Source organism: Idiotropiscis lumnitzeri, chromosome 12 (genome assembly GCF_059441095.1).
Source record: "Idiotropiscis lumnitzeri isolate Australia: NSW breed Sydney's pygmy pipehorse chromosome 12, RoL_Ilum_1.0, whole genome shotgun sequence".
NCBI lineage: Eukaryota > Metazoa > Chordata > Actinopteri > Syngnathiformes > Syngnathidae > Idiotropiscis > Idiotropiscis lumnitzeri.
In genome coordinates this window covers 13,333,032-13,360,865 of record NC_142402.1, presented here as the reverse complement: position 1 = coordinate 13,360,865, position 27,834 = coordinate 13,333,032, and the positions used below count along the sequence as shown (strand labels likewise).

General features: G+C 43.4%; 1 protein-coding gene and 1 long non-coding RNA gene across 2 annotated transcripts in view; one reads left to right on the top strand and one right to left on the bottom strand.

Annotated features, from left to right (window-relative positions):
* LOC148326011 (uncharacterized) overlaps positions 1 to 24,709 on the bottom strand; it is a 36,622-nt gene extending 11,913 nt beyond the window's left edge. Inside the window, exons 1-2 of the long non-coding RNA XR_015846072.1 lie at positions 24,545 to 24,709; positions 7,665 to 7,827 (exon numbers count right to left, since the gene is read on the bottom strand). This is a non-coding gene — a long non-coding RNA (uncharacterized LOC148326011). The remainder of the gene's footprint in view (positions 1 to 7,664; positions 7,828 to 24,544) is intronic.
* LOC148326010 (uncharacterized) lies at positions 1,360 to 27,758 on the top strand. Its single transcript, XM_088311126.1, is given in 46 exon segments — positions 1,360 to 1,422; positions 1,512 to 1,533; positions 1,934 to 2,194; positions 2,271 to 2,537; positions 2,622 to 2,891; positions 3,567 to 3,827; positions 4,241 to 4,501; positions 4,696 to 4,956; positions 5,326 to 5,586; positions 5,680 to 5,940; positions 6,016 to 6,276; positions 6,792 to 7,052; positions 7,133 to 7,390; positions 7,689 to 7,955; positions 8,051 to 8,308; positions 8,389 to 8,646; positions 9,577 to 9,837; positions 9,917 to 10,174; positions 10,540 to 10,800; positions 10,881 to 11,141; positions 11,216 to 11,485; positions 11,763 to 12,020; positions 12,308 to 12,568; positions 12,668 to 12,931; positions 13,010 to 13,270; positions 13,660 to 13,914; positions 13,994 to 14,263; positions 14,380 to 14,640; positions 14,721 to 14,978; positions 15,305 to 15,574; positions 15,767 to 16,036; positions 16,118 to 16,381; positions 16,732 to 16,989; positions 17,097 to 17,357; positions 18,102 to 18,359; positions 18,436 to 18,693; positions 19,173 to 19,430; positions 19,575 to 19,841; positions 20,233 to 20,496; positions 20,687 to 20,956; positions 21,352 to 21,612; positions 22,247 to 22,507; positions 23,416 to 23,706; positions 25,975 to 26,214; positions 26,278 to 26,319; positions 27,191 to 27,758. Coding segments are annotated over 46 exon segments (11,430 nt in total). The 3' UTR covers positions 27,478 to 27,758.
* Positions 27,759 to 27,834: the final 76 nt, after the last annotated feature.

Below are 27,834 nucleotides of genomic sequence, written 5' to 3'. Positions count from 1 at the left end.
AAATAATTGCAATGCTACTGCTAAAATATACATAACCCTTTCTTAGGTTTTGTGGCTTTCGGTTAAGTAAGCAAACCAGCACAACCTCAGTGGTGGGGGTAACAGGCTACATAACGCAAATTGCTGAGTACGTTCATGTAACCTCAGAATGGGAGTGGTACCACTGCTCAAATGGATATGGAAACTACCTTGGTAATCCCATCCATCCATTTTCTATAGCACTTGTCCTCATTAGGGTCGCAGGTGAGCTGGAGCCAGCTGACTTTGGGCAAGAGGCATAGGACACTCTGGACTGATCGCTAGCCAATCGCAGGGCACATTGACAAACAACCATTCACACTCACTTTTACACTGGAGTCTTTAGTGAACCAATCGCATATTATGCGATCTCAAAAGATGTCAGAGTATGTGGATGCACAACTAACTGTGAGGCGTATGTACTTACTAACGACGATACCGTGCTGTCCCAGAAATATTCCAAATCCTGAACATCCTAAACCAGATACTGAGAAATATATATCCTTAGGTAGTTTATAAATCCCAACTCCATTGCCCTCAAATGGTGAGTGTAAACCATTAAACAAGGTCAACTGACGAAGTGGCTCGGGGGGGCCTGTGGATGATACTTTCCGTAAGATTGGGCGCTCACCGTTGACAAAAGACAATAAAGCATAATTTTGCCTAACACAGTAAGTGTTGATCATCTTTTTTGGTGTGAATGAGATGTCGTGATGCCAACCTCATAAATATTCTGTATCAAAGTCAATTTACCCTACACAGAACGTCACTTCCCAAGCACGTGAGGATAATCTCAAGAAAAAGAATCCCTGGAGTAGAGTTACAAAAGCAATTAGTTTAAATCTGCAAAACATGCTCCTATTCATTATTGCCATGTGCGGTGAACAGAAACGACTCCGGACACATAACACCTTCAACATCGAGCCCATAAAGATGGAGAAGAAATGACTATGTATTTTTCCCATTCAAAAATTTGACTCGTCTAATTTAGTTTCTGGTAACTTCCTTTAGGAAATCAACGATTACTATTATTATCATTTCTTACAATTAGTTTGTCGTACTTAAATTGGACTTGTTTATAAAAACAGTTTTCCTGAAGTTAATGGAAGAGGTGTGAATGGAAGCTTGGGTGGACAAGTGAAAGTGTCCCCACCTAACCATCCCATTTGCTTCCTTCTCATGATGACAGAGCGCCTGCAGGCAATCCACCTGTCCTCATTTTGGGACACACTGATTGGTTCGCGCCAAGATGATCTGTACTACTTGGCGTGTAAAGATATCAGATCATCGTTCAAACCAGCTGAATGAGGAAAGCGTGAATGGATATAACGTCTTAAAGGAATGCCAATACGTTTGGATAAGATGTGGATGTTTTTTGCAGTCATCATACTATCTCTCATACAGGTAATTAGATATTGGGCTGTGCTTCTATTTAGTTGTCTTTTTTTAAACTTTTATAAATTTGTGTTTTCTTATTTTATTTTATTTTTCAGATGCAACAAGTTTCCGCAACAGGTAAGGGCACTCAAACGTACAAGCACTATACAAAACTTTTTGACTGGTAATAATTACGAAAGCACAAAATCTATATTACAGCTATTATTATTATTATTATTATTGTTAAAGCAATGAAATCAATTAATTATGATGATTGTGATGATAAGTGTCAGATCAACAAATGCAGATCCCAAATCATTTCTTAAAATCTGGCAGCTGAATAATGGTAGAAGTTTGTGTAAAAATAAGCATATAATTTTAAGCCTATTAAAAACAAATACAAAAACAAAACAAAAACATAAATAAATATTTCTCCTCTATGATAGTTGTTGTCAAGTGTTGAATAAAGTTTTCTTTCACCCACTTTTAAACATATTATAATCCCCATTGAAATTATCTGAATTGCCTTATTTTTCAGGCTGTAGTATCGTGACAGTGACATCTCCTTCAGCATCGTCACTGAATGTCGAATGGAGCGATGACATTGGCGCTTCGGTCTATTTACTGGACTTACGAGTGGTCAACTCCACCAGTATTGCCCCTGTGGTGGTGATGCCGTACCCACCCAGCACTCAGAGGCTGGTTCAGGGCTTACGACCGGGCCACACGTACCTGGTCACGGTGAAGGTTTTAACATCTTTCACTGTTGTGTGTACAGACACTTACGAAACCATGACAGGTAGCTATTGTGAAACCACCACAAGTGATATTTTCAAGCCAGTTTTCATATTCAATGTTTCTTTGCCTATCCGCAGTACCGGCGACATCTCAGATCACATATTCCAAAGCTATTTCCAGTACCTCGATAATATTTGAGTGGTCAAGTGTTTTCGGGGCCGACAGCTACACCCTATATGTGGAGGCGTTATTCAGTATCCCCACAAGCAAGTACAACCAGACCTTCACAACTTTAAGCGGGCAAGTGGACGGCTTGATTCCGTCTACCACGTACAACTGTTACGTTTATGCCGCCAACACAGCAGGAAGGAGCGCCATGGGTAATATTCGGACGCTCACCACCTGTAAGTTTTCAGATTGCGGGTTTAAAAAAAAAAGGTGGTTTTCTCAATATGCACTCCAGTAGCATTTGTATTTTGTCTCCAAAGTGGTGCAGCCGCCAACCGGTGTGACTCTTATCTCAACTGGAAAGAACACGGCTCAAGTGTCGTGGGACTCTGTGGATAAAGTTTTGCTTTATCAAGTGACTGTGATTGACAACGACAATCCCACCAACACGCCCGTTGTCCTGAACACATCGTCCACAACCTTGGATATCAGTAATCTAGAACCTTGCTCCACCTACACCGTGGGGGTATCCTCGGTCAACGTGTTCTTAGTACCGGGAGAGGCTTCCAATGTCACACACACAACAACCGGTGAGTATCAAATGTTGGTTGGTAGAGACGGGCATTTGACTGAAATTCCTTGATTGACTACTGGGGGAAATGAACAATGGACTATCAATCACATCAAGAGGTTCTTAAGACTCTTCCAACTGACTGATTGACTCAAATGCACCTCGTCTGGTTTCAGCCAAGTACTGCACTCCGTTCACCAATTAAAAAATGTTACTTGAATTTTCAACGATCAATAACCAGCATATCTGGTAATCTGAACTATATAGTTGGATATGAAATGTTGAAGAAAGCAAAAATTAACTGAAAAAAACAACAGCAACATTGAACGTTTAGGGCGTCTACTTGATTGCCCACAAAAGAGAAACGTGAATAATTTCTTTGAGGAGAGTCGCCCTCTTATGGTGATGGCAGAGACCTGTATCCACGATCCTTCAGGTTCGCACATAGAAGAATTTTAATCGTATGTCATTAGATTTGGTTAGTGGTTACTATGTCTACCTCACAGACAAGACGTTTGGGGTTGGAATAAAAGCTCTAGCATTCCAGTGTGGAGTTTGCATGTTCTCATGTTTGGGTGGATTTTTCTCATGTTCCAGAAATGTTAAGTTCATTGAAGTGTGAATGTGTGCGTGAATGGTTGTTTATCTGTATGTGTCTTGTCAAGTACTAACTGATTACATTCAACTTGTTTAGCCATAAATCCAGTGACGACCATCACGGTGGTCTACAGCTGCTCCAGCGGTATGGTGACAGTGACGTGGGATTTGGTGTTTGGTGCCAACTTGTATCGGGCCACGGCTGTTGACGGTACGGGTGCGTCGCTCAACTGTACGTCGGCGTCCAATAACTGCCAGATCACCATGCTCAAGTGCGGCGAGAATTACAGAGTCCACGTAACTGCAATCTCGGACGACTGCGAGAGCATCGCCAACACCTCCACCACGTTTGAGACAGGTGAGTGCTGCCTGGAAGGTCTCCGCAAACGCCTTCTCGCTTTACTCTCACACACGCAAAGCCGCAGCTCAACATCACCTGCCGATAAGTCAGCCCAGTGGGATGCGGTTTAGCTTCGTCCTATTGTTATCTTTTACTCTTTTGTCCCAGTCACATTCTTTCATTAGTCACAGAGAGTGGATAAAACAACGCCATCATTTTAGAGTTCTTTAAAGACTATTGAAGTGAGGGGATATCTCAAAGCTCAGTTATCAAATCAAGGGAGAAGCACACAATTTGCTCAAGGAAATTTGATGTCTGTTAAGTGTTCTGAGGCCGGAATGTAAAATAAGAGGAAAAAAAAAAAAGATATTAACTCACAGTTTTCCTTTCAATACCAATCAACATTGGAATCCCTAATATCCTGTGTCCAGTGCCCTGCGCACCGGCGCACCCTCTGACCAGCCACGATTGCTCCAGCAATGTGATCATCTTCACCTGGGAGGCAACCAACAACACCTTGTACTACGTGGCCACAGCCGAAGACAACAATGGCCAAGTGACTGAGTGCCGGACACAAGAGAGTGCCTGCTTCTTCACCAATACGGGCTGTGGTCAGTTCTACACATACATCGTTTATGCTGTCAGCTCAGAATGCAACAGTGAAGTCAGCCAGCCTGAGTTTGTCCGAACCTGTGAGTATGATTTCAGCATCACTAATCTATTAGATATACAGCATAGTTCAGCATTTAGAAAACAGTGTTACCCCACTAAATCACCTTATTCCGGGCGGGTCTGGAACATATCTCGGCCCTAAACATGGGGTTCACTGTGGAAGGAAATGATTGTATCAAAAGGCTGCAAATAACCCAATCTCCCGTTCTCCCAGCTCCTTGTCTTCCTGCAAATGTAAAGACAGCAGCAGAATGTCACTCGGAAACCCTGATCACGACTTGGGATTCAGCTGCAGGAGCTCTGTCCTACACTGTAGAAGCACAGGACAACACAGGACAAACCTACAACTGCACCTCCTCGTCCAACAGCTGTGCAGTAACCGGTGTGCCGTGCGGGGAACACCTCAGCGTGTGGATTATCGCCTCCAATGACAACTGCTCCACCAACAGGGTTCTCGGAGAGGTGGCTCAGACTGGTATGTGCTAGGAGGTTTCAATTTGGAGGGGACTTTGTAGTGATTGATCCATGAGATGAAATTTTGTCTTTTTTATCATAAATTGAAGGTCCTAACTCAAATTGTATTAATTCTGAACCAATGTGCGTGATGGTTACAAACAATTAATAATATCTGCAAAGGTTGAAGATGTTTAACTTTTATTGAAAAGGTCTTCAAAGCCTTTTGAATCAGAGGTGAAATGCGTTCAACAACCAAAAAGATTCCAGTTGCCTTGATTCAACCTTTGCGGATTACCATTCGGTGGATGACTGAGAATTGACAATGACAAATTAGAAACAAGTGTAATATCTATTCAATACTTATTTCTATGCTCCTCTATGTCTCCAGTTCCTTGCACCCCCACCATTGTGTCAGCATCAGCCAATTGCAGCCAAGACTCAGCAACAATCACCTGGACGAGAAGCATCGGCGCCATATTTTACACTGCAGTCGTTCAGGATATGGATGGAAATATGCATGGGTGCCTTTCAATCGGCACTGAATGCTGGGTTGAAGACCTGACATGTGGTCAGAATTTCACGGCCCACGTTATCGGAAGCAATCTCAAATGTAACAGCAGTGACAGTGATGCGATTGCATTTACTACAGGTAAGACTAATTGACTGAACAATCTGTTGCATGCAAAACAAAGAACTGTTTTGCATACTTACCGTTTCAATCTCTCTTGCGCCCCCTCCTTAGCACCTTGTCCTGCTGATAACATTGAAGCATTCAGAGACTGTGATGCCAACCACGCTCTGATAGTCTGGCAGAACCACCAGTCCACAGGCAATTACACGGCAAGCATAGAGGATCAGAATGGAGCTCAACTCACCTGCAACAGTGATACAGTCAACAACTGCAAAATCCCTGATTTGCCTTGTGGGAAGACATACAATGTAACTGTCACTAACAATGATGGAAGCTGCCTTTCTACCTCCACATCAATCAGCATGGACTCAGGTACTTCGGTGTGAACGTTTTGAGCATTAGCTAAAAGAAATGCCGAAATTAATACATGATGCCGTTTACTTGCAGTACCATGTGGCCCAGAGGATGTTGAAGCGGGAATAAATTGCCCTACAGGGGAGCTGACGATGACCTGGAGCATCTCTGTCCCCGCGGACAACTATACAGCCACCATTTCTCGAGGCTTGGGTCAGCCTCTATACTGTAACTCCACAGAGACCCAGTGCACCAGCGGAGGGTTGGCTTGTGGCAGCACGTACTCTGTGACTGTTGTCGCCGCCACTGGGACATGTTACAGTATGCCCAGTAGAGAGACCATTGTGCAAACAAGTAAGAGAATTTAGTATGTGTTCTTTCTGAAATGAGATAAGATACCACAAAATGAATATGAAAGTAGCACAGTAATGTTGGAAGATAATTGCTGCTTTGAAATATGTAATACTACAATATTGTTTTTTTGGAGGGGCGGGGCAGATTGGAATGGTTTTCCATTCCCCTGGTTTTTATTTATTTATTTATTTTTTTTATGGAAAACGTATAATTAATATTTTTCAGCTGTTTTTAAAATAATTTTCTGGGTTAACCCCCCCTTCTTCTTGAACAGTACGCATCAAAGCGGCATGTGCTTTTAGTCAGGGCCGCGTCGGTCAATGTTCAAAGAAGCAGTGTGCGCTCCTCTCAGCATTATCTATGTACTTCTGCTCACATGCACAGTTCCCCATTCTCATATAAATCAGCCACGGAAAGGTTAATCCTTTTGATAGGTTGAAGAGGTCATAGGTTAGGATGTCCACATGAATTGTGCTGCCAATTGATCACCGTTCTCTCTTTTTCTTCCCGATCAGTGCCGTGCCCGCCTACAGCAGTCAAAGCTGTGGGAGCATGCGCACCAAATCCTGTTCCTGTTTCTTGGGTGGCCAGTGAAAGCGCCACCTCCTACACTGCCGCTGCTGTGAGCAATACAGGCTATACCTCGATATGCACCACCAATGGAACGTTGTGCAACTTTTATGACCTTATGTGCGGGGAAGTTTACAGCATCAGTGTGGTAGGAGTGGCAAACAACTGCACAGGTCTCCAGGGAGACGCTGTGTCGTTGTACACAGGTAACACACTGACTGCAACCCTCATATTCACGTCATTGAGAACGGTGATGCTCATCTATACACTGATTCACTTCGTGCAGAGCCATGCATCCCCACCAACGTTTCAAGCCAGTTGGACTGTGCGGCTGGCATCTCTCATGTGTTCTGGAACTCGGATCCAAATGCTGTGGGCTACATTGTGACAGCCACAAATACGGAGCAGATGCTCACCTGCGTCAGCACCACCCCAAACTGTACACTAACAAACTTGATCTGTGACCAACCCTATGACATTTCTGTGACGGCGAGTGATGGTCTCTGCGTGAGCACCGACAGCGCCCCCATCTGGCAAGCACCAGGTAATGAGTAGCAGTTACTTTAAGGATATGTTGAGCAAATAAATAGTTGAGATATGAACAACATCCACAAATCGTTACTTGGATCTTAACCACAATGATCCAACAGATTTGTATTTGCGAGATAATAAATGAGGGAAATTATTTTCTTTGCCGAAAAGCTACCAAAATTACAGTAATACATGATATTCAAAAACGTTCCACTGTTTGTATGTAGGGGTTAATTATCTACATCACTTTTTGGCAATGTGTATCCATTTCATTCTCATCTACAAACCTTCAAATGTTTTTCTTTACTTAGTGCCGTGTGCGCCGGTGGATGTCCACACCACTTTGTCCTGCAACACCAATGACTTAATGGTCAGCTGGAGAAACTCTTCTTGGCCACTAAACTACAGCGTCACCGCCACTCCACTCTCTGCAAATATGACATCAGCCACCTGCAACACAGACAGCACTTACTGTAGTCTGAATGGCCTTCAATGTGGACAGACTTACGATGTGTCCGTAAAAGGTTGCTATGGAGATTGCCCTGGGCCGTATAGTGTCCCACAGACCATAATGTCAGGTATTAGGATGTGTAAATTAGTAGTTTGGGCGGATGGGGTAAGCAATGAGTTTGAATGAGCATAATAAAAACGAGTAATATTTTTCTCTGTTCAGCTCCGTGTGCACCGCAAAGCTTGGAAGCAATTACAGACTGTAGCACAAACTCCATTTGGGCCTCTTGGGATGCTTCTTTGGGGGCTACCTCCTATACAGCAACTGTGATGGGACCAAACAGCTTCGTTGAAACTTGTGTGACGCCGAGCCCCGGGTGTTCTTTTAGTAATCTACAGTGCGCAACACAATACAGTATTAACGTCACAGCTTACGACGACTACTGCGTCAGCGCCACCGCTCAGATGACAATGACCACTGGTACTTTATAAAATTGTGATATCTAATGAGATTCACTTCCCATGATAAAACTTTTAATTTTCTGGTACTTATTCCTCCAGGACCATGTGATCCAGTTAATGTGACTGCCGTCCTCCAGTGTGGCTCTGATGCAGCTACAGTATCCTGGCAGGCCAGCGCCGGAGCCACGGGGTACCATGTTTTGGCTTATGGCTCACAGCATCAAACATCCTGCTGGAGCATGTCAACTTCCTGTCAGTTGAATGGGCTGCAGTGTGGAGCAACATACAGCCTGACCGTTCTAGCTGAGGACAATACATGTAACAGCACAGGAGGCTCAAAAGCAGTGTTGATGACAGGTAGGGAAAAATTCATGTCAACATGAAATTTTTGAGGCGTCATTTGTATGTTCTCAGTAGAACCGGTTGCCCCATTTGCCAGAAAAAGTGCAGCGTAGCATTTTGGCTTTTTTTCTTCATAATCAAGTCTTGGTAAGTTTTCTCAGAGTCTATCACGGTATCAATATTGGGCTGTGGGGGGAGAGGTTATTGAGACGTCAAGACTCAATGGCATTTCAGTTTACCACAGACGCATCACAACCTGTTGGGTTTTTATGGGGTCCCCCATAAGCCCATTACAGCTAGATTTTATTCGGGTTTTTTTTAAACACCAAATTAACCATTATAACTCAGAAACTGAGCGGCCAGATGCCTGACTGGTTAGCACGATGGCTTCACAGTACAGAGGTCCAGGTTCGATTTTGGCTCCGGTCTTCCTGTGTGGGGTTGGCATGTTCTCCCCGTGCCTGTTTTGGTTTTCTCCCGGTACTCTGGTTTCCTCCATATAAAAAAAAAAACACGCATGATAGATTGATTGGACACTATGAATAGCCTATAGGTGTGACTGTGAGCGCGGATGGTTGTTTGTGTACGTGTGCCCGGCGACTGTCTGGCAACCAGTCCAGAGTGGACCCCGTCTACTGCACAAAGATAGCTGGGATAGGCTCCAGCATGCCTGCGACCCTCGTGAGAAGAGATAATGGAACTCAGAAGCCGGGGATAAATACAGTAAGCTTCACGTTCTACTACAGACCGCCTACAAGTTGTGTTATCCCTATTCCAAAGGCAAATGCTCTGACAAAACTCGCCAGGCATCCGCAATCTGTGACATGTCATCAAACAACCATCCCGTTCTGTCGTCTGTAGCCTGAGACAGGGCAACCGTGGAACATACAGTAAACGTATACTAAACCTAATCAAAAGTAAAATCTCACTTTTATTCTCTCCCAGCTCCATGCTCACCATACATCGAGAACAGCACCCAAATCTGTGGCACTAATTCCTCTTCTTTGTCCTGGATGGCAGTGGCTGATGCCACAGGCTACATAATTATTGCAACAGCCACAAGCGGCCATTCAGTTTCCTGCAGCTCTGCGACTCCAACGTGTGCGCTAACAGATTTAGAGTGTGGTGAGACCTACACAGCCACAGTTGTGGCTCAGGGAAGCCAGTGTGACAGTCCACCTGGACAAAGCGTCAACATAACCACAGGTAGGTGCATTGTTCAAGTCCACTTCCCTGCTTTATACATCTAATATTCACCTAGTTATTTTTGTTTGTTTGTTTATAGCTCCCTGCCCTCCAGCGGTTATTTCCAAGCAGTATATGTGTGGCAACAACACAGCCGTGCTCAGTTGGAGTGACACAATTGGACGTCTCAGCTTCCAAGCTGAGATAGCTGGTTACGGCTATCTGGACAGCTGCAGGACTACTAATACCAATTGCGTAATCCACAATCTCCCTTGTGGCTTGGATCTCAATGTCACGGTGCAGGCGGAGGGAGAACAGTGCAACAGCACCCCTAGTGTCTGTCATTCTCTCCAAACAGGTAAATTGACCATACCAATCACTAATTTTTAAGATTAGAGAGAAAAACTACCACATCCACTGAAAAACAATCATTCAGAGACCTGCGGGCCAAGCCATTTTGGATAACTCACAAGTCTGTCCCTAGTCAAGTCAACCGGATCAATTAAAGAAAGCAGTGTCCAGAAGGTTTCTTAGGGACTAATCCGGTGAGCCATTCAGACGGATCCCCCTTCTCAAAGAAAATCCAAGATATTTGCAAATTAAACTAGAGGCACAAGATGCGGCCTGGGAAGGTTGAGTTTTTCCACAGATGACTCATTTACTACTCTAAGGACATGTAGACATTTTTACTGTATATTCATTGTTCTTTTCATTTCTTTCTAGCTCCGTGCGCCCCAGTGAACATTAGTGCCACACTAGTGTGTTTCAATCACTCAGCCTCGGTGTCCTGGGTGGGAAGCGACAGTGCGGTTGAATACACAGTGTCGTCTACTGGGCAAAATGGACACATACTTCAATGTCATTCTAACACAACTAGCTGTCAAATTTCACACATCCACTGTGGAGAAACATATGACATCATTGTAACGCCGCACTCTGAGTCATGCGCCGGAACACCAAGTCAAGTCTACAGCTTCAGAGCAGGTGCACGACAACCACCAGTATCACGTTAGGCTACATTTAAGAAAAGACAAAATGAATCTGTTTTGCTCGTCTTTCTCCAGGCCTTTGCTCTCCCAGTAATGTCACCATCTCTCCGCCGTGTGAGGACAACAACATCGTATCTTGGTCCAGTGTAACAGGGGCCGAGATGTACATAGCCACAGCCGTAGCCAATGATGGACACATACACAATTGCAGCTCCAATGTTTCGACCTCATGCCAGTTCACTGACCTTCACTGTGGGGAAATCTATTCTGTCACCGTAGTGACGGTGGACCGGAGTTGCCGGAGCAAGCCGAGCTCAGCTGTGCAAGTGACGACTGGTATGTTGAGTAGCTGCCTGGTTGTTTTTAAACACACACGTGTGGTTACTAACTTCCCTTCTGGATCATGCCAGCTCTGTGTCCACCCACTAACTTGGCGGGTGAGGTCGCCTGTGACACCAATGCAGTGACCATCTTATGGGACCAGAGTTCAGTATCAGGGGTTTCTTATATCCTGAAATACGAGAAACTTTCCGGCATACTTCCTCCTTCATTGTGGACGACCTCAAACACCTCTCACGCATTCACTGACCTACAGTGTGGTCAGCGTTATGCCTTCTGCATTGCGTTTGTGGATGGGGATTGCCACAGCAGCTACAGCCCTTCCATGGAATTGAGCACAGGTATGGCATGTTTACCTGGATTACAGTACATAGCCAAACCTTTAAAAATGACATGTAACAGGAAGAAATCTTCAAAGGAAGAATGATCCACAGGATGTACTCATTCACCACATCCTGACATGCACAGAAGCACACACCAAAAGAAGTGGCGCTAAACCCTGCAAAAAGGCTATTTTAGCAAATCAGAAGTCTTTCAAGAAAATGCACAACGTCAAAGGCACATAGCAAGTATTATGAATAATAATATTGTAACTGAATGTTTTCTTTCCTTATTTAGCCCCCTGCCAGCCCACAAACTTCATTGTGCACGTGGACTGCGGGATGAACAAAGGCAACTTCTCGTGGGCCGAAAGCAATGGAGCAGCTTTTTACACCGTGGAGGTGACAGGGGAGCACGGCCATGTGGCATCCTGTGCATCCAACGACACGTCTTGTGCTGTTAGACTCCACTGCGGCCGCTCATACTCGGCCTCGCTGGTGGCGTCCACCGAAAGCTGCAATAGCACTGAACATGCTGACATTTATTTTGATTCCGGTAAGTTTATACAATTCAGTTGTATACAATTAAATGAGAATGCCACCCTTGGGCTTCCATGTGAAACAAATGGGTTAAGCCACTTGGGTGTTCTGTCATCCTTGCACTTGTTGTTTATTTTAGGATTTGGTGCAAAATTTTAACAGTCACTCATCGAGACTTCAACCATCCAAAACCTCTGTCCAGAAACTGAATGTTAGGTTACACCAGTACTCCACCCAGAACTGGATGAGTGGCATGCAAATTGATAGATACAGTAACTCCTCTATTCAACCTGTCTCTCGTAGCTCCCTGCCTCCCAGAAGATGTTGTAGCTGTAATGGACTGTTCCACCAATGTGATGAATGTGAGTTGGTCAGAGACCCCCAGCACCGACAACTACACAGCCTGGGCCATCAGCACAGAAGGACACCGAGCTTCCTGCAACTCCACATACAACAATTGCGCCATCCATGACCTGCATTGCGGCCACGTCTATGAGGTGGCTGTTACCTCGTCCTCCGTTCAGTGTGAAATCATCGTTGGTTCGGACTACAAGGTCCAAGCCGGTGAGTCCAACTTTTTCAAATCAGAAAAAAATGTCTTGTTCGTTGCAGAGGAAATGAAGTATGCATGCATTTATGTATCTTCTTTAAAACCGCATGCAGCGCCATGTAAACCGGAAAACGTCAGATTGGATCTCAACTGCAGCGCCAACATCTTGACGGTGATGTGGGATCAAATCAGTTCACTGGCTCAGAACTTCACTGTCGAAGCCTCATCTGCTTCAAGTGATTACTCCACATGTGAAACCGATGAGAACACCTGCTCCTTTTTGGACCTGAACTGTGGTCAACTCTACACTTTGACGGTAACGGGTCACACCAACGTCTGCATGAGCGAGATGAGCTATCCCACAGAGAAGCTAACTGGTACACTTTCTTAAAATCCCTTTCACAATTTCCATTTTTTTCTCCTTCATTCAAACTTGCTCCTCTCTTGTTCTCTAGCTCCATGCCCGCCTGGTGAGGTATCCGCAGTGATGAACTGTACCACTCGAAAAGCTCTGGTCAGCTGGGAAACTGCTGCTGCAGCCACAGCTTACATTGTACTGGCAACGTCCACCAACGGACAGAACTCCTCCTGCAGTGAGATTGGAGCGTCATGTGAACTTAACAACCTGGTCTGCGGACAGAACTACTGGGTTATGGTGGAATCAATGCATACTGGGTGTGCCGGTCCGGGTACGATTCCAGTCTTGCTCACTACAGGTGAGCTCAAGCATGCACTTGTAGGAGTGCAACCTTTTCTCACTTTGAAGCTTGACGACTTATTAAAGTCAGTGGACGAAACATATTTTGCAGCAAAATTCAGAACAGTACATCAACACAATCGAGTACGGACAGATACGACAGATGGAACTAGATAACTGCAATAGCAAGGTTGACCTTTTTGTACGAGCTGTACGGCATCTTTCTTCAATGTTGTCCCATGTTATAAAATATTTAAAATGTATTGGATGTACTCAATTTTGAAATCTAAACATAACCTCTTGCACTTTTTTACTAAGAGACTGTTTTGTTATATATCATGTAAGCGTTGTGTCCAGTTCAAATGGAAGCATTTAGCTTTAACAAAATTACCACATCTCTCTCCCCAGATCCTTGCGTTCCCATGAATATCTCTGTCTACTACAGTGTAAATGATACCCAGGTGGTGTGGAGTGCGGCAGAAGGAGCAAGTTCCTACTCAGTGTGGGCTAGAAATGATCAAGGCTGGGGTGCCACATGTAGCAGCACAGGAATGAGCTGCCAACTTAGTGGCTTGCAGTGCGGTCAGATCTATAATGTTACTGTGACAGCACACAACCAGGCTTGTGATAGTTCCTCCTCTGACATCCACCGGCTTATGACAGGTGGGTGACTGCTTCAACCATGAGTCTGTCATAATCTGGTCGCAGTTGTGAAATCCTTCGTGTAATAACTGTTTTTCAGAACCATGCCCGCCTATCAATGTTTTAGCCGAAGTGATGTGTGAGCAACTTGCAGTGACTATTTCCTGGGACCAGAGTGAGCTCGCGCAGGGTTATGTCGCCTATGTTTACGACTATTACGGATATGACGAGTTGATGTGTCAGACGGAGGGCACAAGCACCAGTTGTGCTGTCTTTGGACTCATGTGTGGGACCCAATATGACGTGTGGGTTGTAGCTTTAGGAGACGTGCACAACAGCTCTGACAGCAAAAGGGTCGTGGTCACTTCAGGTACAGACACAATAACTCACTTAACACACCATTCATAGTGCTAAAATGTAGTAATATCTCACATTGCTAAAACTGCTGTAAACAGACATCAAGACATCATGTTCTTATATGTGCAGAACCTTGCCAACCGAGCAGCATTGAAGCCGTTATGGACTGTGAGATCAAATCTGCTATAGTATCCTGGCAACCAGGTTTTGGAGCCGTGTCTTACATGGCTGAACTAACAGCCACATCGGGCCACACCACAACATGCACCACCAACCAGACCTACTGTCTGCTCGCATCTCTGCAGTGTGGCGAGGAATACGTCGTCACTGTGACGAGCATTGGAGATACCTGCGACAGCATTAACATAATGTCAGGATCCCTGACCACAGGTAGTGTGTGATCCATTCCGTTATGCAGGTGTTGTCATAGCTGAAACGGTTCTCACATAGTGAAACTCTCCAATTTGCAGAGTCCTGTGTCCCGATGAATCTCTCCATTCACTTGAATATGAGCGAAGCTCACGTTAAGTGGGGTGCAACAAGAGGCGCCGGGTCTTACTGTGTCCAGGCTGTGACTGACCAGGGCCTGAGCGCTATCTGTAACAGCACCGGCACCCAGTGCACTGTTACTGGCTTGCAGTGCAGTCAGATCTACAACGTCACAGTGGCTGCAAAAAATGACGTGTGCAACAACACAGCGATATCTGAAACGTACCGACTCATGACAGGTTTGTCAGAAAAACTGAAATGAGAACAGGGGCCAAGCCCCGCCACCAGGGGCATTCATGGTGTTCATTGATAAAGTTCTTAAAATTCCTTTTGAAGGTTATTAGCTTACAATCAAATCATCTCAACATCTAAATTGAGTATTCATAAAGATGTGAGTTACTCACATCTTGACTGAAATAGCTGTTGCGACTCAGTATGTGTACAGTAACATTTACTGGCATTAGCCATTGTTTGACACCATCTTGTGGAATCTTGGAGAATTTTAGAAAGAGCACAACAATCGCAAAGAGAAGAGTCACAAATGATGATTTTCCTGTCTTTTCAGAACCATGCCCACCAACCAATGTTCAGGCCAATGTGGATTGTGAACAGCTGGCAGTGACTATTTCCTGGGAGCAGAGTGAGCTTGCTGTGGGTTACATGGTCTACGTTTACGACCATTACGGATACTACACTATGATGTGTGATGCTGAGGACACAGACACCAGCTGTGCTGTCTCTGGACTTATGTGTGGCACCCATTTTGACGTGTGGGCCATAGCTTTGGGAGAGGAGTACAATAGCTCTCGCAGCACATTGGTCTCGTTCACATCAGGTACAGATTTAATGCTAAACAGAATGCAAAAATGTACACGATATACTAAATTTACAACCAAAGACACAAATGTAGTTGTCAGATGAAATGCTGAAGACATGTCGGTTATCTCGGAAGGAATTACTTGGAAGGAATTCGAGAAAATTAATTATCATTTACCGATTCACAAAGTTTTTCATTCTCTTTTCCCAGCTCCATGCCTGCCTACCAATATAGATGTGGAGGTTGACTGTAACGCTGATGGTGTTGCAGTGGCGTCCTGGAACAATCCTTATGGCACAGCAAACATTTCGCTGACAGCGAGAGGAAGTCTTCAGTTTCGCTGCCAAACAGCGCAAAACAATGTGCTGAGCATTTGCAACCTGACGGGTTTAGATTGCGGTGAAACCTACAACCTGAGCCTCACTGCGAGCAACAACTATTGCAGCGTCACGTCACATATGCGGTCAAACTTCACCACACGTGGGTTTGAAAAAAAAAATCAATTTTCAAACCTATCATCCCCAAAGTTTGTCTGACAACTTTCACCCATCTATTCCACAGGCCCATGTCAACCTCGGTATGTTGGTGTTGAACTGCCATGTGGTGCTGAAACTGCTGTCCTGTCCTGGGAGGAGAAGCCTGAAGTGGAACTTTACATGGGAAGCGCCGTCCTTAGCTCAGGAGGGGAGGAGCATTGGTGTAACTCCACAGAATCTTTCTGTACATTCCCAGCCCTCTCCTGCGGGGAGATATACAACTTTACCGTCAAAGCACTGAGTCACGGCTGCTGTAGCCAAGCCAGTGAACCTGTGTATATTCAAACAGGTATGAATAATAGCTCTGCACTAAGCTGCTATCATTTAGGAATTGGCATCTCAACAATGTTTGCAGCTTCATTAGTATAGAACTAGACTGCAACCCACTGAGAGATGGTTGTGATATTTGGGTTACCCTTTTTATAAATGAATGATTTTGAATGTGGACCCGTTTCATGTAGTGTTTGTCTATTTGTGCCCTGTGATTGGTGGGCAACGAGTTCAGGGTGTACCCTGCCTCCTGCCCGAGGACAGCTAGGATAACCTACAGCACCCCACAATCACTCTCGGAATGGATGGATGGATTTCAATAAATTGTGATAGTGTTTTTTCTCATGCAAAAATATTTTGTCATTTAAGAGCCTTGCCAGCCTGTGATTGTGTTGGCTCAGTCACCCTGTCAGAGTGAGGAGCTGCAGCTCTCCTGGTATCCTGCTCGCGGTGTGCTGTTTTACCTCATCACGGCCTCCGGAAGCTTGGGCTATGTAGAGATCTACAATACGACGCAGACGAGCCTGATTGCTGCTCTACCATGCGGACAGAACTACAGCGTCATCGTGCTAGGACAAGGCATCGAGTGCAACAGTGACCCAAGCAGCCCTGCCTTTGTCAAAACATGTATGTAACAACTGAAATCCACATACAGTGCCTAATATGATTGAATTGAAAAGTTCCTAATCTTTGATAGTTGTATTTCACCTCATTTGTGATTGATTGATCCACAGCTCCATGCATCCCCCGTGATGTGATGACCCCTGAGCAGTGTAGCGCAAACACAGCAACTGTTTTTTGGTGGGCCAGTGATGGAGCCAAATCATACGCTGCAGAAGCCATTGGTCTTGACGGACACAGCCACTGGTGTTACAGCAACCACACCAACTGCACCTGGGACGACCTCCACTGCGGGGAGGAGTACACCATCCTGGTGATGGCCGAGGATGCAGACTGCACCAGTCTGCCCGGCAACAGCTCCGTCATCTATATGGGTATTTACATTGAGAAAGAACTGCGTTTATTAAATGTAGTCTTTGCCTTTTAGCTTAGAGTCTTCCTCTTCTATTTTTCCCCGTCCTCGGCGGCTTATGCTCGAACTGCAGCTACCTTATCTGTGTCTTCCTTCATCATACTCAATCTGTTTTGTCTTCCTCTTTGTCTCTTACATTAAGACTGAGTTCCAGCATCTACACATGTCCAGATTATCTCAATAGGGCCTCTCCGACTTTGTCTCCAAACTTTCTAGTCAGCTCTGTCTCTCTGGTGAAATCGTTCCTGATCCTTCCGTTCTGGTCACTCCCAAAGAGAAACTAAGCACCTTCAACTCTGCCACCTCCACCTTTGTTTTCTGTCCATTGCTATCGTCTACAAACCACTTAACATGGCTGGTCTCACTGCCATCCTAAAAAAATTCTTCTCTACTTGTCGTTCGCAGTGCACTGACATTTGCTCCACCTGCTCCGTCCTGCTGATACTCACTTCTTCATCTTTCCTCCTCTGCATTGTTCTGAAAAGTTCACGCACATGCTCTGTCTTGCTGCGATTGACCTTTATTGCTTGTCTCTCCGATGAATACCTCCACTTTTCTGGCATTCTCTACCAGCTCTTGACTCTTACTGCAAATCACAGTGTCAACCCCAAATCTCAGACACAGAGAATCCTGTCCGAACTTCTGTACTGTATTATGAATCATTTTAAAAAGCTGATTTTCTTTTCTTTCATTAAATTTTTTTCAGAACCATGTTCGCCCCAGAATGTCCTTGCGTCTGTGGATTGTGATGTGAATGCTGTTTCGCTTAGTTGGGGTGCCGGTAATGGAACAAAAGTGTACGTGGTCTCACTTGAGACAGCAGAGCAAAGCATTACGCAAAGCACGAATGAGACCGAAGTCCACTTGTCAGACCTTAATTGTGGGGGCAACTACAGCCTCACAGTGACACCTCACAACCATTACTGCGTGGGCATGACCAGCGTAACAACTTCCATACAGACATGTAAGTCAAATACCGGGCACTTGACATAATTATCAGAAGCTATGAGGTTAGCTCCCTTCATGTTTTTTCTCTTAAGGGCCGTGCCCACCCGAGGAGGTCTACACCATGCAGGACTGCCTTTCTGGTACTGTCATGGTCACGTGGCAACCCGGTAAAGGGACGGACCAGTACACGGCCACCATGGGCTCTGGCGGCACCTCTCAAATCTGCATGTCATACTCTGGCGGATGTATCGTTTCTGGACTAACCTGTGGACAAAACTTTGCCGTGTCCGTCACAGCGTCCAACCAGCAGTGTAACGTCACCTCTATAGCCAATCACAGTGTTCAGTCAGGTGAGATTTCAGTGGTTTGTAGCCACTTAGCAAACAAAAGCGCAACTCTAGCAATGGAATGAGTACATTTGAGCTTAAAGGTATGTGTGTGTGTACGGTATACGCCCACTAGAGGAGGAGGATAAGAACCGAGTTATAACCCCGACCCCAAATTGCAAGAACAAAACAATTTAGTAACATATCAAAAATAAAAAATAAATTCTTTTTAGACACCCAGCAGAGCAATAACATGTGGTAAAGACTCTCTTGATCACATCACTTATGCTAACAACGTCGCTAGCTCTTGCCCTCTGCTATGTACAAATATTTTAGTTACTCAGTTGAGTTACTACTTTCCTATTCACATTATTCAAAAAATGTGAATAGGTTCATTTGTGAGCAACAAATTGCAAGTTTGTGGGGACTTATTGTGCCAGAAAATTATACTAGAGTGGATAGTTTGTGTTTTTTAGTCTCTTTTTTTTGTCACCGCCCTTCAGTGCCATGTGTTCCCACTGACGTCTCCGTGGCGAAGGAATGTGATAGCAATACTGCGGCCCTGTCCTGGTCTGCTAGCGAGGGTGCGACGCAGTACTTGGTGACAGCCTCCTGTTACCATGGCAATGTCAGCCACCAGACCTCTGACCTCAACTGGACTCTGGATGATCTCATGTGTGGAAGTCGATACTCCATTCAAGTGGTGGCAATGGATGACAACTGCTCCAGTGTTCCGAGTCAAGTTGTGATATTTGACTCAGGTGAGGGGCTCCTACAAAGACCACCATGCTATGAAATAATAGCATTGTTAGCATGGGACACGGTTACAAGTTTTTAAAATCTCAGCTCATTTCAAATCAATCCTATTAGCACAGAACTATAACGCCATCTCTGTGCATTCCCAGCCCCATGCCCACCCCAGAATGTGACCACCCAGCTCAACTGCATGACCAATAACTTGACGGTTTCTTGGGACTCCGTTGGTTACACTGACTACTTTTTGGTGTGGGTAAGTGAGGACAGCGTTGATGGCAGTGGTGATAACTTTAACACCACCAGCAACGGGTATTCCACCCATCCCCTGAACTGTGGGAGTAGCTACTCCGTCCACGTCACAGCCGTCAATGGCGATTGCCAGAGCCAATCAACTCAGAACTACAGCATCGTGGCAGGTAAGGAAGCTCACCTGTGTAATGCATTCTTCCTTGCACACATCAATCACCAGATCAAGCCCAACCTTTTAAAGCCACATCCATTCAAAGTCACAGACATTATGGTGGGGTGGAACGTGAGGATAGTAACCCCTAGTGGATAGATACTGATAGACATGTCCTAAAATCATTTTTTAATTAATTACTTTTTGGCTGACCATTATGATAAAGTAATGGGTAGAAAGCACAAATGTCTGTTTTCTAATGTAGCAAGTTAAAGTAAAAAGTGAAAATAAATACTTAGGTAAAGTCCAGATATCTGGGAAATCTACATAAGTACAGTATTTATATTTCGTTACTTCCTACCACTGCTCTCCACCCTTCAAGTTCAATCCACATTTTGTCTTTCCAGCGCCTTGCCAGCCTCAGGGCATCCAAGGCAACCTTGATTGTGTGACCAATTCTGCCTGGATCTCATGGGATTCTGCTCTGGGCGCCGACTGCTACACCGTATTAGCGATCGGGGAAGATTACAGCACGGCTAACTGTACGACCAGTACCAACACCACCTGTGAGGTGGAGGACCTGGCGTGTGGTGTTCTTTATAACTTTAGCGTGACCGCCAAGAACAGCCAGTGTGACAGTTATCCCAGCGTAACTATTGACTTGCAAACAGGTAATTTTATATTTTTACCATAGGCCGCCTCACGAGAAGTTACGGACTTTGCTGCAATTTTGCCTAAAATTAGGTTAGAGATCTTATTTTATGGATTAAACTACAGGCAATTCTAAATATTTTGAGCCAGGAGTCTATTATTTGCTGTAATCCTATGCAGGTGACAAATGTCAATCTGTCCCTTCCCCAGCCCCCTGCTCCCTCTCTGGCATCACAGCCATCCCCGAATGCCACACCGCTTCCATCTTCGTCATCTGGGAGCTCACGGAAGGCGGCGAGGGAAACACTGTGTACACCGCCACAGCCGAGGCCAGTGACCAAACGTACCTGTCCTGCAATGGCACGGGCACCTCCTGCACCCTGCATGGGGCGCAGTGTGACCTCCACTACACCATCATCGTTGCCGCTTCATCAGACCAGTGCAGCAGTTTGAGAAGCCCACCTTATAGAATAAGCATGGGTACATGCAGTATTTTTGTTTTTACAGAAAGGTTGCTCATGTTACGTTATCAGAACTTCTCAAATAGTGGGGGCGGGGGCGCTGCGATTCTGAGGGGGCACGTGTGAACCTGGTGAACGTGCTTATTTTCCAACTGTACTATAATGAACTGTAATTGCAGATCTTCTCCAGTAGGTGACAGTAGCGCTCGCTTTGCTCTCGTGTGCTTAGCGAGAATTAACTCTACGGTGCAGGTTTGTTTCGCTATTGTAATGCTATTATTTATAGTAACTGCGGAGAGTGGGTGGCGCGAATTGTTTTTTTCTTGGTGGTGGTGGGGGGTGGCGTAACAGAAAATAATTGAGAAGCACTGCGTTACACAGGCAAAGTTTTTATCGTTCACGTGTTTTTCTCAGAACCGTGTGCACCAGGCGAGGTGAATGTCAGCGCTTCGTGTGAGGACCACAGCGCCCTGGTGTCCTGGACTTCTTCCCCAGTTGCCACTACTTACCATGTTGTCGCAACGGCTGAGGACGGACACACGCATACCTGCGGTGGCTCCTCCACTAGCTGTAGCTTGTCTGGCCTGCACTGTGACGAGCAGTACGCAGTGCAAGTGACATCCAGTCATGAGAACTGCACCAGCGCGGCCAGTCACAATGTTACCTTCAGCACAGGTGTGTATACTTCATTTAACGGCATTCCTCTAAATTGGTGTAATTTGCTTTTTTGCAACGTTCTCAAATTAAAATCTCGTTCTTAACTGCAAATCACGTGTACATACTCAACATGTGTTTTGCCCAGCTTGTTTATTTACCTCCCTCCATTATGGGGGTGACGTACCAGACCACCGGCCCAATAAGTGAAATCTGCGATATAGAAAAAAACATTTAAACACTCCCTAAGCATCATTTTGTACCTTAAACAAAACGTATTTCTGTAGATGTAAAACCAGGATTTAAGAGTACTTATATAGTAATTTTCTGGAAATTTAGAATAGATCAGAAGCAATCAAAAATGATTTTTACTATGAAATTGAGGTTGGGCATGGTCTTTCGAAAAGTAATATTTGAGTTTTACTTTTTGAAAATTTAACTACTGAAATAAATAATTTTTTTGTGATCCTTTAATATTGACATACATGAGTGCCAGTCTTGTACGAAAAAAAAAAACAAGTTTGGTAATCTACTTATGTTGACTTCCGTACATGCTTTTAAATACTGCATTTTTTTCCCCCCTCATTAGTCATTAGCAAATCTCGCCGTGTCAATTAACAACGAATAATTTTTTATTCTTCTAAACCTTATCCAGGTGCCTGTCAGCCCGAGGATCTCTCGGTCACCTTCCACTGTCGTAATCAGTCTGCAGTGCTCTCGTGGAGCCCCAGTGATAATGCTGTGGACTACTACGGCTGCGCCCAAGCCTGGAGTGGAGAGATGCTCTACTGTTACAGCATCCTTCCTACCTGTACCATTTCTAATCTGGACTGCGGGACTCTTTATAATTTCACTGTCCAGGCCTCGGACGGCAGGTGCAACAGCTCCTTCAGTGACCCGGTGCAAAGTGGAGCAGGTAGCTACTGTTCCTTTTCCTTGGGCAATAGATATTAAGAATATAGAATATCCTCTGAGTTATTGTCTATATTATTTAATGAACTGCAGAATTTTAAAAAATGCTATTATTAGTTTCTGGCATTGATAAATGGATGATTAATACTTAGTTACGGTTTTACCCAAAAGGATTTGTTATTTTGGTAGATACTTGTTGCAGGTGCAGATTTCATGCGAATGTCAAAGCACCCATTAACTAACTAATAGTGATTTCTGTTCCTTATATTTAGTATTTGTGATCTTTCTTATGATGTTTTACTATTCCACTGTTTCGAGATTCTCCGATGATGCTGCGATGCATGTCTATGAAACATATTTAACAAAAAATAAAATCTATGAATATGCAAAGATGCTGGTGCCACAGTGCAAATATGCAGTTAGTTTAGATTTAAGTTGTAATATCACCATTCACCACTAGATGACAGACGTGGCTTATTTGTGCTTACACTAGGTAATATATTGCTCAATACTACTGGACAACATGAATCGGCCTAATGTTTTTTTTTTTGCTGGCTATGCAGAACAAACAGTACCTCAATTATATTACAAATTTGAGTGAGTTGATTTGTAGAAAAAAAAAATTGCAGAAAATAGCAGTATCAGAAAAAAATTTAGGCCTCCACTGCTCCACTGTGTGATAAACACATTTTGTAGCACTTTTCAAAAGGATGACATTTGAAATTATTTTAAGTTTTCTATATTTTTGTTATCTTTATGAAGTCATTAATATCCACAATCAAAGAAAGAAATTCAATGTGTTTTTCATTGCTGTTAAATGTCCAAAAGGAGTCAAATTTGATCCAGAGTGTTCATATATTTTGCCAGTCAAGAGGAAATGATTGATATAAAACGTTCTCCCTCTCTTTTCAGCCCCGTGTCCTCCAGACGCAGTTGAGGTGCAACCCATGATGATTTACATGGAGATCCAGACATTGCAATTCTCCTGGACAGACATAAACTGCGCATACACAGAGTACCTGCTGAGGTTATCGGGAAACCTGCTGGGAAACAGCCAGGCCCAATTTGAGGTGTCTTCCTATTGGACTAACAGGACCTCTTTCGAGATCCCGCTTCCCTGCGGTTCGTACTACGTGGCTACAGTGGAGAGCAGGAATATGGCTGGAACCAGCGACCAGTCTGTGCCGCTTAATGATACAACAGGTAGAATGTCTACATCAGAGGTATTCAATTAAAAGTCACAGAGGTCCACGACGAAAATTTCTTCCAATTATAAGGTCAGAACCAAAGTCCAACTTCCCTTAACGCCTAGCCTATGTTCACATTTTTATATAGTTTCAATATTTAGTCATTTTCAACAGAGCGCACTTATATACTAAATATTTAGCAATGTTCCCATTAAACACCTTTGCCAGTCAAACAAATATAAGGCGTTTATTTCACATTCAAGAAAATGTGGCTCCAGGAATTTAAGGGTGCCACTTCCAGAAAAAAACTGTAAAATATCTCCTGCAGAAATATATCAAGTGCTAAGCATTGAGTTAAAATCTTTTACCTTTTTTTTTTTAAATCAGAGAGTTATCAGCCTAAGAAAAACGGAAAGCCTAATTATCCAACTAAACCAGGTCAACATGTTCAGTACACAATCAATAAAAATGGCTGTCCTCATGAAAAACTAATTAAAAATGAGCTTTGTCACCACTTTTTCTTTTGCTTATTTTTTTAACTTATCTTAATGAGAAAAATGAGTTTGTGACTGCCCTGCCAGTGACTTAATTCTGGGTTGGAATGGAGTCAGGGCCATTGGGATTTGGTAGATTATTTCACACATCTGGGCTTTGTGTTTTCCTTTAAATAATGTTTGTGCAACCATTTTAAGCACTCCTTCACAACTTCCCCATCACTTGAACGTTTTTTTATGTTTCCCCAAAATCCATGATACTTTTACTGAATATTCCTTTGCATGCCGCTGGGATGTAAACGAAAAATGTAAAAATCTGTTGTACTGCACTCGAAGTTCGATGTTTTTGCATGCACTCACCTCAAACGTCAGCGGATAACAGTGCACAAAAGGGCGGTGCTTTGTTTCGTAGTGGCGCTTCGCAATGTTGCGACGGTTTCGGAGCATATGATGCACACTGGTTTTGAATTGGCTGCAGCCAGAACGAAACTAAATTTCTCCGTCCATTCATTTAAAACAAGACGCATCGACCTCGCTAACTTTTTAGCAAGGCATACTGTCAGTAGCACTCTCTTCCGGTCTGCTGCGCAATTGGCAGTGGATCGTAAACAAAAGATTTGATTGGCTCAAATCAGTGACGCCTTTTCCGTATTGACTAGAATTGCAGCGCCAACGTTTGTGAATGCGCCCTGAAAAAAAAATCATCATAGATTGGCCATGGGTCCGGTCCGAATCATCCCGCGGTCCGGATACGGTCCGCAATTTGGTGATGCCTGGTCTACATGCTTACACTCAGAGGACACTTGATTAGGTACATTGCAATCAAATGGGGTGCAATATAGGAATGGTTTGAATCTGAGAATTCTCCTTTGACAAAGACTAATAGAAAGTTAAAGAATATTTGTAAGTGACTTAATCATTTAACAATCAGGTCTTGTTGAATTGTACTATGCTGTCAGCTATGCCGTTATTGATTATGATTTTGTTGTTGTTTTTTGTTTTGTTTATTGGATCAAGTTGTTTAACTAACATCAACTCTTGGGAGTGATTCTATACATTTCAAATTCCAAAATGTGTATTCTATAGAGAAGAAATACAGTACAAGATCAGAGGCATAGTAGTTCCAGAATAAAATTGTATTTTTAAAATTCACTTGTTATTATTTTGACAAAATACATCTTATTTCTTGTAAAGATTTTAACTTTTTTCTTGAAAAAAAAAAAATTATGCTCAAACAATTTTAATGCTAAAAAAAATAATTCTTTTTTTTAGCCTACTGGCATAATTACCCAAATCATTTTAACTTATTGTCACAATATCAACATAAAAAAGAAAAAAAAATGCCAGTGAGCATTTATTTAATGTCATCATCATCATAAAAATCCAGAAAAGTTGGATCAGGGCAACTTTTTTTTTTTTTGTGTTGAATTTGTTGTTTTTCCCAAAACCGTTAAAAATAGACATGGACAATGATGCTATTGGGTTAATGATTTATTATATTCATATGTATATAACCATAATGACCATGACCATATAGGACATAGGACCTTTTTCTCCCCACAAAAATAGGCATCTTTTTAAATCCAATGACGCTTAAGGAATATATTGTTACCTTTAATGTGTGTTACGATTATGAGGGGGGGTCCACGGAAAAAAAAAAAAATCTCCCCTGGACTCAAAAACTTAGAGAACCTCTATAAGGTGTACCTAATGAAGTGTCTAGCGACATATGTATTCATAACTGAAAGATTTTAGATATTCTCCTCACGTCTCATTTCTATCCCCCCCAGCTCCGTGTCCGCCGTCCATGGTGTTGTACAGTAGCAACAGCTCAGTCGCCAAAGTTTCTTGGAGCCCTTCGGTGTTTGCCACCACGTACACCGTGTACAAGTACAACATCTCACTCAGCTCCCGGCTGTGCGCCACCGCCGGCCTGTCCTGCTTTCTGCTCGTCAACATTGCCTTTTCAGACCTGCTGGTCACGGCCAGCAACCAAGCCGGGGAAAGCCAAGCGTCAACTGTCGCAAGTGGTAGGTATAAAAGTAGTCTTTCTACAATTCAGTTTGCAGATTCTCATTCAGTTTTCTCTTTAGTGGTGCCGCACCAAGTCAGAAAGCGAGACCTCGCTGAGAATGGTAAGTTCAATGCTTGTTTTTTTTTTTGTTTTGTTTTTTTTTACAAAAATTTCGTTTTTCCTCAAATTTCATGAAAGACGGTTTTCAAAAGTTACTTTACTGATTACCTTCTATCGAAAGTATTTATTACAAGATATTTTAATAGTTTCGTTCATGGAACATGAGTAAAGTAGTAAAATCCATTTTTTAGACATTTCAGAGGGCGGCCATTTTGTCACTTCTGTCGACTAAAAATTACATCACAGTTGCTGGAGGCTCAGGTAACGACCAATCACGGCTCATCTGTTTTCTGAAGCTGAGCCATGATTGGATGTTAGATTAGTGGTTACGGGAACACATGCACTTTTTGGACACATTGCAAATAATATTCGCTTATTTCAGTCAACAGAAAGTTGCAAAATATTTTCAAATGTGTTATTGTACAAGAAAAATAATGAAGTTATCAAATTCATTATAGACAAAATATTTTTGCAAAGTTAAAAAAAGTACGCTTTTAAGCAGAACAGGGACTTTGTTGCTATCATTTCTTGCTTTTATGACACCTCAATTTATAACCCAAGAGCTTTTGGTGGCAAAAAATATATATGAGATTGATTCCTCAAATCTTTATCATCTACTCAAAAGCTGTGCTGAATTCAAATCTACAGGGGTCTGTTTATTCATTACAGTGGTTTACAAAACTGAATTTCATAGAGAAGCTGAGCGAGACCCTCTTCCATGCCGACCTGTTGAAAAGTGTATTTGACACGAATGGCATCCGTTACTAGTTCGATTCCAGTTGACAAATATAAACGGCAGAAAACGGAGTTGGCCCATTCTAGTTCTCAGTTGCTCAAATACTGATCATGTGTCTTTTCCCGGTCATTTTCAGAAGGAATGCCTGTCCCCGTGTTAAACGTCTCACTACTGTCCAATGTCTTGGTCATGGCGGAATGGCCCCAAGAAGACGTAGCGAATGACACCGCTTACAAGCTGGTGATCACGAAGCAGCAGGACGACTCAGAGTCACCCCAGGAACTGAAAGTGCTCGGGAAAAGCTACATTCTCACGGATCTGAGCTCCAAATCCACTTACTGCCTCACCGTGTCTGCCTGGACCGAGACTGATGTTGTACCGACGTCGGCGCCTGTGTGCTTGGAAACATGACAAGCTAACTAGCAATCATTGTACAGCATATTCACACACAACAAACAAGCCTGATCATAATGTGACAAATCAAATCACACGACACCTTGTAACTTTAGACCTAGTAGCGCAAAACACTTTTTGGGGACTTTGTACACTATATGGGCAAAAGTATTAAATTTGATGTATCATTCAATTTGTTAATCACATTACAATGTTGTGCTGGTAACACAAGTGATTATTTTATGAAAATCATTTGATTTAATGTCATTAATTCTAACATTATCAATTTTCTTTTTAGCTCCAATTTAATGCAATAAATGTTGACTTGAAAATAAATTCTTAATGTGAATTATTTTTATGCTTATCTAAATCTAATGCTAATTATGC